The sequence below is a fragment of the Octopus bimaculoides genome, chromosome 5 (assembly GCF_001194135.2).
Source record: "Octopus bimaculoides isolate UCB-OBI-ISO-001 chromosome 5, ASM119413v2, whole genome shotgun sequence".
In the NCBI taxonomy this organism is placed as follows: domain Eukaryota; kingdom Metazoa; phylum Mollusca; class Cephalopoda; order Octopoda; family Octopodidae; genus Octopus; species Octopus bimaculoides.
Window position 1 is genome coordinate 117971032 of NC_068985.1, and position 11670 is coordinate 117982701.

The 11670-nt window shown below is 37.7% G+C and overlaps 1 protein-coding gene across 1 annotated transcript in view; it reads right to left on the reverse strand.

The window, feature by feature from the left end:
• The window catches only part of LOC106877308 (brain-specific angiogenesis inhibitor 1-associated protein 2-like), a 138507-nt gene that overhangs the window by 47325 nt on the left and 79512 nt on the right, over positions 1–11670 (reverse strand). The window contains exon 4 of the mRNA XM_014926177.2: positions 7687–7779. Coding sequence (XP_014781663.1) covers positions 7687–7779 — 93 coding nt within the window. The remainder of the gene's footprint in view (positions 1–7686; positions 7780–11670) is intronic.

The window sequence follows — 11670 nt, forward strand, 5'->3', positions numbered from 1 at the left end:
TCCTGGTGTCATTTTCAAATAGGTTTCAGTACCTTTTTTCTATCATTCCTAGAGATCCTACAATCACTGGTACGGTAGCCGCCTTGAGGTGCCACATTTTTTCAATTTCTATTAGCAAGTCTTTATATTTACTGATCTTGTCAAATTCTTTCACCGTTATATTATGATCACAGGGAATACTCATGTCAATTAATAAACACGTCTTCTTTGTCTGGTCTTTTATAATAATATCCAGTTTATTAGCTTTTATAGCCTTGTCAGTATGTACGGGGAAGTCCCAGAGAATCGATACATTTTCTCCCTCAGTCACAGCTTCAGGATGGTGTTTATACCATTTGTCAGCGGTTTTTATTATTATTATTACTATTATTATTATTATTATTATTATTATTCTGCCAAAGTCAACTTCATCTTTTCATCCTTTCAGGGTTGATAGAATAAGTACCAGAGAAACACTGGGGTCAATGTAATTGATTTGTCCCCTCCCCACAAAATTTCAGGCCATGCGCCTTTAGTAGAAAGGATCATTATTATTATTATTATTATTATTATTATTATCATCATCATCATCATCATCATCAAGGTGGCAAGCTGGCAGAATCATTAACATGACAGGCAAAACTCCAAGCAGCATTTCGTCTGTCACTACATTCTGAGTTCAAATTCCGCCAAGGTCAACTTTGCCTTCCATCCTTTCAGGATCAATAAAATAAGTATCTGCTACACCCACCCTTCTCCCGAAATTACTGGCCTTGTGCCAAAATTTGAAATTATTATTATTATTATTATTATTATCATTATTACTGTCAAACTTCAATCATCCTGCAATTTCAGGCTTTGTGCCTATAGTAGAAAGGATGATGATGATGATGATGATGATGATGATGATGATGAGGAGGAGGAGGAGTAGGAGGAGGAGGAGGAGATAAGACAATAAAGAAATAGTCGAACAACCTTGCTTCCTTCAAAAAGTTTTAATAAAATAAAAATGCACAAATCCCCAATTGGCCCCAGATTATAACTACATACACTAAACTAATCCTGCTGAACCATATTTGCTCCCCAAACTTGGTCCTTAAAAAAACAACTTCCAGAAAGCACAGACATGAATGTGAGGAATAAAAAAATAAACTATGAAAAAGACTATTCTCCAAACACAATGGTGGGGGTGATGGAGGGGATGTTGGTGTTGGTGATGTTGATGGGTAGGGGATTTGATGATTGGGGTGGTAATGACAGGGGTAATGGCCCTGAAAGTGGTAGTTGTGCTGGTAGGGGTTGTGGGTAGAAGAGGCTGTGGTAAGGCTGAAGCAGTGGTGGTGGGGAGAAGCAGACAGGGATTATCTGACTTTATTCTGAAGGTTGGGTAAATAGGATGACAGGTTTAGAGTTTTGGGTGGGATGCAGGTAGTAGGAAAAGGGAGGGTGTGAGAGAAAAAGAGAGAGAGAAAAAGAGAGAGAGAAAGAGATGGAAGAAGAGGGAGAGGGAGAAAGAGAGAGAGAGAGAGAGAAGAGAAATGGGGGAGAGAGGAGAAAGAAAGAAATGGAAAGAGAAAAACAGAGAGAGAGAGAGAGAGAGAGAAAGAGAGGGGGAGAGAGGAGAGAAATGGGGGAGAGAGAGAGAGAGGAGAGAAATGAGGGAGAGAGAGAGAGGAGAGAAATGGGGAGAGAAAGGAGAGAAATGGGAGAGAGAGAGGAGAGAAATGAGGGAGGGAGATGAGAGAGAGAGAGAGAGAGAGAGAGAGAAAGAAAGAAAGAACTGGAAAGAGAGAAAATAAGGAGAAAATGTAAGATAGAAAGGCAAGTTAAATAGAGAGAGAGAGAGAAAGAGAAAGGAGACAAGGAGAGAAAAATTGTGAAGTAGAGAAAGAAAGAGAGGGGATAAAGAGAGACAGACAGAGACAGACACACAGATATAGATATACAGATAGATGGAGGAGAGAAAAACAGAAAGGAGAAAAGAGAGAATAAAAGAAAGAGAAAAGTAGGAGAAAATAGAAGGTAAAAAGGAAAAGAGAAAAAGAAATACATCACAATATAGGGAATAGGAGAAGGAGGAGAGAAGACAGACAGACAGACAGAGAAAGAGAACTCATGCAATTGATGCAAGCATAGAAAAACAGATGTGCTGTTGATGATGGTGATGATTTGTGCACACATGAAGCAGTTAGGATCAAAATAGGCGCAGGAGTGGCTGTGTGGTAAGCAGCTTGCTTACCAACCATATGGTTCCAGGTTCAGTCTCACTGAGTGGCACCTTGGGCAAGTAGTCTTCTACTATAGCCTCGGGCCGACCAAAGCCTTGTGAGTGGATTTGGTGGACGGAAACTGAAAGAAGCTCGTCGTATATATGTATATATATATATATATATATTTATATATGTGTGTATATATATATATGTCTGTGTTTGTCCCCCCCAACATCGCTTGACAACCGATGCTGGTGTGTTTACATCCCCATAACTTAGCGGTTCAGCAAAAGAGACCGAAAGAATAAGTACTAGGCTTACAAAGAATAAGTCCTGGGGTCGATTTGCTCGACTAAAGGCGGTGCTCCAGCATGGCCACAGTCAAATTGTTGAAACAAGTAAAAGAGTAAAAGAGTTTATTTTTAGCATGTTACTCTGCACTAAAATATGAAAGGAATATGCTATGGAATTTTGTTGTCATGGAGGGAAAATTGTCTCCTTGTAGAATTTGTCTAAAAACACATTAAGCCAAGCTTCAAGTGACATCAGCAGACTACCAAACACATTGTTTCAATGAGGTTTCACCTCTTCAGTGATAGGTATTGCTTTGGTCACTTGGAGCAAGACCAGAACTTCTGTTCCTGTATTACATACAAACAATAATTTAGTTTAAGTTTTCAGACTAAAACAGTAATTTAATAACATTCATTATAATTTAATAGCATTCATTTGTGAAATTAATGATTCATTAGAATAGCTGTCTGCATACTATACTTAATGTATATACATCAGTGTAAACATGATATGTGGTTTTCACCTGTGAGAAAATCTCTTCATGGACGCGGGTATAAAAAACGTGTGTGTGTGTGTGTGTGTGTGTGCGCGCACGTGCATATTACAAGGCAATCATCATCCCAGCAATAACTCACAAAAATATCAGATGTGTTTTGGCCTTCTTGAGCCTTGTCAATGACATCTACCTGATCATCAAATGCCAAAACAAAATTTGTCACCACAAAATTTGCTCACAGTAAGCTTTATTGCAGAAAGCTTGCTGAGTTGAAATAAATTTGGTATACACAACTATAGCAGCATTGAAATAAAATAGTCTTCTGTGTACCATACTTAATGTATATATGCCACTAAAATACAGTATGCTGTGACTTTTGTTGAGGGAAAATCTCTTCATTGACATGCCGTGTTAAAAACACACTGTACATTGGTGAGATGTTACCATCAACCCATACTTAATGTAAATACACTATTGAATGGCATGATGCATGCTAATGTTTCTGCCAGCTCACCACCTTACATAATAATATCAATTAGCATTCTATATTCATGAGATGTGTTGGAATGAGCATTTCTTGTGTGTCATAAAATGTGACTAAAAGAGAATGAGGTAGGATTTGCATTCCCACCTCATAAAACCCTTGTCGGTAATGACTAGCTAAACAGACCCATCAAATTCTCTCCTCTGGGGAAGTACCTCAACTACCTATAAGGCATGTTGCATAAAGTGGTTTAGGCAAAGTTGTTAGGACTCCCATCTGCCAAATTAGGAAAAACCTGGAGGACAGATTGGGTTGGTGGGTTGTCACCGGAGTGGTGCAAAGGTGTTGGCTCCTCTCTAACAACACACACAAACAATACATTCCACATTCATTTCACTTCTACTGACATACAAACACATACATACACAATGAGTCCCATTTATATTTCATTTCTACAAACGCACAAAGATACACATATATACACACAATACATACCTCCTGTATGAATTTTTTCTATACCTATGCACACACACAATAGATCTTACATTCATTTTTTCTCTACTTACACATGCACACATATACATGTACATATATGTATATACAAGCATGCACACACACAAACACAATACATCCCTCATGGATTTCTTATCTACAAACACATACACACATGCATACATACAAGCACACACACACTCATACATTCACACATATATATACATACAAGCACACACACACGCACACACACAATATATCCCTCATTTCATTTCTTCTCAACTAACAGACTGTATCCTGCATATATTTCTTCTGTACCAACTTTCTCTCTCTCTCTCTCTCTCACTCACTCACTCACACACACACACACACACACACACACACACAGACACACACACACACACACAAGGTCAGTGTAACATAGAAACACTAAACAAACATACACTCACACATGTATACGGTAGATATCACACATACAAACACAGAGTATATATATCACACATACACATATATACACACACACACACACACATTGTAGATATCAGACAGACATATACACACGTTTACTGTAGACATCATACGCATGCAACACACACACACACACTGTACATATCACACATATACATACACACATATAGGATATGACACACACACACACAAACGTATACCATATATATCACACACATGCACATATGCATACTATAGATATCCAACACACACTGCAGATATCATCCACATATATACTATAGATATTGTGCATACACACACATATTCACATGTATGCTGTAGCTACTGCATACACACATACAAAGTAGATATGAAACACACACACACACACACAAATACTGCCAATATCATAGACATGCTTGTAAAATCTATGTATATACTTTGTCATATTTAATCCTTTAGCATTCAGATAACTCCATCAAATTTAATACTCATTCATTCACATTGTTTTAAATTTACCGTTCATTATCTCATAGCTTCAACATTTTGATGATATTATTGTTTATTTTTAAAATGACATTGTTGGGTAGGTGTGAGAGGCCAGATCTGACTTGTTTGAACATAAAACAGGCAGACTATTCGGGCTAGATGTGGTTGGTGTAATCATCCCTTAGAATTCAGATTGCTCAATCAAATGTAATGCTTAATTATTAACATTATTTTGAATCAATTACACATTATCTTATAGCTTCAAGAGTACAATGATGTACTCTTTTACGTGTTTCAGTCATTTGACGGTGGCCATGCTGGAGCACCGACTTTAGTCGAACAAATCAACCCCAGGACTTATTCTTTGTAAGCCTAGTACTTATTCTATTGGTCTCTTTTGCTGAACTGCTAAGTTACGGCGACGTAAACACACCACCATCGGTTGACAAGTGATGTCAGGGTGACAAACACAGACACACAAACACACACACACACACACACACACACACACACACACACACACATATGATGGGCTTCTTTCAGTTTCTGTCTACCAAATCCACTCACAAAGCTTTGGTCAGCCCGAGGCTATAGTAGAAGACACTTGCCCAAGGTGCCACGTTGCGGGAATGAACCCAGAACTATGTGGTTGGTAAGCAAGCTATTTACCACACAGCCAATCCTGTGCCTATAATGTGATTGTTTGTTTTTTGAATGACATTGCAGGATACATGTGAGAAACCTTATTTTGTTTTCATGGCTGGGTTCCAACCCAGGCTACAGCAACAAAGACTACCCACCACACTTCTCGGTCAAACATCACTGCCTCAAGGTCCTGGATACATTTCAGGCCAGTGTTTGTGATCAAGTTGTCAATGTGTCGTGACATTTTCCATGAAGTGGGTTCCACAAGTTTAATTCAGACACTTCCAGATCAGGGTGGCACATGCAGTGTCCAGATAGTAGCAGCCATCTTTGCCTGATCTTTTTGCTAACTTTTGGCAGGTCTTCATAAAGGCATTCATTTGTCATATTTTGCTGCCATTTCACATTTAGGACCATTCGTAACATCTTTGTGTAGCATCCATTTAGCCTGTTTGATAATTTTTCAGTAAGTGTCCATGTTTCAATACCATATAATAGCACTGATTCAACAGTTGCAATGAACAGCTTGATTTTAATTCATCTGGGTAATTTAGAGAGGCTTAATCTATCTGGTCTGAACATAAAACAAGTAGAATGTTTGGGCCAGATATGGCCAGTTTAAATACTAAAGAGGAGATAAGCCAATAAAACCCAATGTATCTGTAAAGAGACATAAATTTAGTAAAATCAAGCTGTGCCCCATAAAAACCTTCCTCAAAGTCCAACACTTGACCACCATCATGGTGGGAAGGTTAAACTAGTGTGTGTCAGAGCTATGCTTATTGGGGACTTCGAGTCCCTAGTAGGATCACCCAAGGCAAACAGGTCTGATACTAGCAGTGCTGGAACCACAACTCAGCTAACTGGAGGACAATGGTGTAATCCAGGCAGCATTTGTTCCAGAATCTGGCGGCTTCTTGGAGGCATTGGATCACATCTGCAGGTATCCTGCAGCAAGAGGGCATAACACATGGATGACCTGCCACAGGTCATGTACGGTAGCTTACAAATACAGACAGGAACTGTTTGTGCGAACTCTGATCATCCCTTGAAATTCCTATGAACTCACACGTGAACTCAAATGGAGCTGGCTTAACCCCTCCTGAGTAAATGCCATTGTGAGACAAGACAAGAGCCCCATGCAAAGCAGTGACCCTGTATGGTTTCAATCCAATAGATTAAACCAGTGGTTCTAAACTAGGGTCTATATAGCCTTTGGGGGTCCATATAAGATTTAGTAGGTAAAATTTATCTCCTATATATTGGTTATATTTCTACAATACGCAAAATATTTTAATAATAATAATAATAATAATCTTAACAATAATAATAATCATTTAATGTCTGTTTTCCATGCTGGTATGAGTTGAAAGGTTTGACTGAAAACTGATACTCCAGGGAGCTGCACCATGTTCCAATCTGATCTGACATGTTTCTACAGCTGGATGCCCTTCCTAACACCAACCACTCCAAGAGTGTAGTGGGTGCCAATTATGAAACACCGGCATCAGCCATGACTACGGTCTCACTTGGCATCTCAAGCATGGTATATTGCCAAAGGTCTTAGTCACTTGTCACTGCCTCCATGGGGCCCAAAGTTTGAAGGGTGCCTTTTATGTGCCACCAGCCACCAGCATGGGTGCCAGTTACACGTCACTGGCATCAGCCACAACTATGATTTCACTTGGCTTATTTTTATATAATTCCTAATAGTAGTTAACCCATTACCTCCCATAATTCTATAAAATGGAATTTTTTTATGAAACTTTGATTTCTAGCATAAAACAGCCTTAGAAACAATCTGGAATGATCAAAATAACATTTTAAATAGAAATAAGCAAGATATTGGGTGAAAAATTAGCAAACCTCATTTGAATATCAGAGAAATATACCTAGTAGATATAGCAAAAAGGTTAGATATGTGTAAATATTGACAGATAATTATGAAATGTGTAATTTTTAAGTGATCTCATATGAGATCACTGGTAGGTAATGGGTTAACTATAAAAATACAACAGGATTTTTTTAAGATTGAATGATTAGGTGGGTCCATTTGAGCAAAATAGGAACCAAAGATAAAAAATGGTTGAAAAACACTGGATTAAACCAATAGAAGAATACAAGAATGCAAACAATAAAATTTACTATACCAATATTTTGTGTGGGTCCCGTAGATCTATTTATAGCAGTTTGACCTATCTTCACCAAGGTTTCAGAATAGGACCGAGCAGCGGTCGAAACATCTGTCAAAGAAAAAACAATACAGAAATACAGAACTGAAAACCATAAATATTTAAAGGCTTCATCATAATTTTATCATGTGTATGTATTACATACGTACATTAGAGATACAACATTTAAAATTTTTTTCCTCAAAAAACAATTTCCTGTATCGTATTTAGATGTACTTTTATGCATAAGTAACTAAAGGGAACTCACTTTCAAGCAATTTTTAAAAAAAGTTAACCACTGAATCTATGTTTGTATTCTTAAACAAAACTTGTTTGAATATGGGCAAGGTTGCATAACCCTCTTGGCTTTCAATAAAATCTTAGCATTTATAAGACATCAATGGTGATTAGACTGTATTGCTGAGTCATCATGCTTAGTCATGAAGCAAATGATTAAGTTTTTCTTTCACTTTCACCCTTATTGTTTTGGTTTCAGTGTGAGTTCTGCATGACTGCTAGCAGTATCTCATTTAAGAATAATTAGGAGACTTACTTACATGAAAGTCACTACATATATATACCCACTAGAAACTATAAAATCATATATATAATAGCACCTGTATCATCATCATCATCATCATCATTTAACGTCTGCTTTCCATGCTGGTATGGGTTGGATGATTTGACTGAGGACTGGCGAACCATATGGCTGTACCAGGCTCCAATCTGATCTGGCAGAGTTCCTACAGCTGGATGCCCTTCCTAACGCCAGCCACTCTGAGAGTGTAATGGGTGCTTTTTACGTGCCACCGGCACAAGGGCCAGTCAGGCGGTACTGGCAATGGCCATGCTCAAATGGTGTTTTTTTACATGCCACCTGCACAGGAGCCAGTCCAGCAGCACTGGCAACGATCTCGCTCAAATGTTTTTTTCACGGGCCACTGGCACAAGTGCCAGTAAGGCAACGCTGGTAATGCTCACACTTGAATAGTGCTTTTTATGTGCCACTGGCACGGAAGCCAGTCAGCTGCTCTGGCAGCGATCATGCTCAGATGGTGCTCTTAGCGCTCTACACCTTATAAAATCTCTTCCGTCTGAATATTTCTAACTGCCCTCACTACACCCATACCTACTACATCCTCTTTTTGGGTTACCTCTATCTCTTCCCTACCTCAAATTTTAATACCCTGTTTCTTTAAATGTAGGTTATATGTATTTCTTATCATTTTCTATAAATTCTTATTATTTTGTTTTCTTATTTTGATATCCTTACCTATTAACCTCTCATCCCTTATAAGTTGTTACTGCTCTTAAATAGATATTTTTCAGCTACTTAAGTCTATGCAAGAGGGTTATACTATACCCATATAAACATATGAAAATTTGTATATGTGTATATATGCGCATAACCTATTCACCTCTTATCCCTTATAAAATGCTATATTTCTTGTTCATAAATAGGTACTTTTCAGTTACTTAAGTCTGTGCGAGATGGTTATATTATATCCATATAAACATATAAATATTTGTGTGTGTACATGTGCGCTAGGAGGTCCACTCCTTCAGAAGAAATCATTCACCATACCATGACACTTCTTCCTCCAAACTTGGCAGATTTCTTCAGGCACCTGGATTTTAGCTGATCTCCTGTGAAGCACCTAACATATTGTCTACCATCTAAACCTACGAAATTGAATTTGCTTTCATTGCTAAAACAAACTTTTGACCACTTTTCATCCCCCAGATCACACGAGCTTCTGAAAACAAAAGCCTTTCCAATTTGTTGTTCCTGCTGATGGTAGGTTTCGTTGCCAGGGAATAAGTCTTTCATCCAAATTCCTTCAGATGATGAGACATTGTAAAGCAGCTCACTTCTTTTATTTTCTTAGAAATTCCAGCCGCAGTCTCGAAAGGATCCTTCAATACATACCATTTCATGGCTCGACCATCTCGCATGGTGGTTTGGCGTGGTCTACCAGTTGCCTTTTTCAGTTCAAAACCTTTAGTTTCTTCACAGAGCTTGAGAACACATGAAACTACACTCTTAGACCTCCTCACATCTCATGAAATAGCCAAGCGAGTCATTCCTGAAACTTTCATCCAGAGAAATTCTTTTCAGAGGCTGGAAGTAACTTTAGCAGGCTGTGCCATGTTTGGAAGCTAGCACAATACTGAGAGGGTAGTAACGTTGACCCTGCAAATGTTTGAAATTTCCAGAAATTTCTGAAGGAATCTAATCATTCTCTTATTTTGCACAAGACATTTGGAGGGAACTAGTTCTAGTGTTATTAACTTTTATGAAGACCATTGCACAAACTTAGATTTTTCACATAATTTAGCTAATGGTTAACCGTGTTTACGAAACCAATTGCGAATTTGTACATTAAAAAAAAATATTAATCATTCTCTTTTTTTGCTCGCTACTATATATGTAAGAGCTTTGTGCTAAACACTGATTTAATCATCACAATTTAGTTGTTTACTAACTCACTAAACACGATTATTCTCAAAATTAATTAAAACACATCATTAGCATATATAATTAAAGGAAAGAACAATGGAAAATTTTAATCTAGGTTAGCCAAAACCTGTGGATAATGAGTTACATGATCATGCACCATACATTGTATCAGACAACAACCTCATTTCTTTGACAAGCTGAACTAAACTGACAAGAATTATGTCTTAGCTATTGTCACAGCTAAATCTATGTGATGAATTCGAAGTTGCCATTAAGTATGTATTTGATTGACATTCTTATCACAAGAGGGAGGGACTTTATGACTTAGAGAAGACGATTGGTGGGTTGGTAGTCTTATCAAGGCAAGCAATTAAAAACTAGTTAAAATATGTGAAACCCAAGTTGATAGAGTGGCGGGGAGAAACTAGCAGATGAATCAATGCTTCTAGTCCTCAATCCTGATTTCATGTGTTCCTGTCACAGACACCGAGTCAGTTTTCAATTGGTAGTGAAACCCATCCAAGTTGTAAGCATGTTGTTTTTGTTTTGCTCTAGATCAGCTCCGACCAAGCACACCTATAACACTGTGCAACAAGATTTTTGTCCTTGGGTAGCAACTGTTATTTCCTATTTGCTTACCACGACATAGTATGAAAAATGGTTAATATTTCCTTCAAACTTTGCCTTTGTTAAGATATTTATTCAAACCCCAAAGAATCCCTCGCAACACATGGCTATGATGCTGCCCCACTACTCCTGCTCATTATCAGAGATGCACATATTGTCAGAGACTAAGGGACATACTCAAGTGGTTACAGTAAAACAACTGACAAGCATATCTGTGGTATTGAGCAGAATATTTTACTTGACTCAACAGTCAAGTAATTTTTATTTTTAGCTTTATCATAGTTATTATTTTCGTGGGCTTTTTTGTAGTTGTTCATGTTGCTTATACAATTGTTATTGTTACTGAGGTTATTCCAGTTATAACTTCTATAATTATCATAATAAGAAATAATAATTATCGTACCTGTTCCCATAAATATAATAATGACTAAGAAAAATAATCACTTATAATAAAAACGACAGGCCCAGTAACAATAAGAACTATAATAAGCAACAAGGGATACAAAAACCATGGGAACAACAACGATAGTGTTAAAAACATAAATAAAAATGAACACAGAAATTTAATGGGAAACATGAATAATGTTAATAATAACAGCAATACTGATTCTAATATTGCTAAAACTAAAGGCAGTAAGTTGGAAGAACTGATAGCATGCCAGGCAAAATGCTTAGTGGCATGTCGTCTACTTTTGGCTGTGTGGTAAGTAGCTTGCTTACCAACCACATGGTTCTGGGTTCATTCCCACTGCATGGCACCTTGGGCAAGTGTCTTCTACTATAGCCTCGGGCCGACCAAAGCCTTGTGAATGGATTAGGTAGACGGAAACTGAAAGAAGCCCGTCGTATATATGTATGTATATATATATATATAT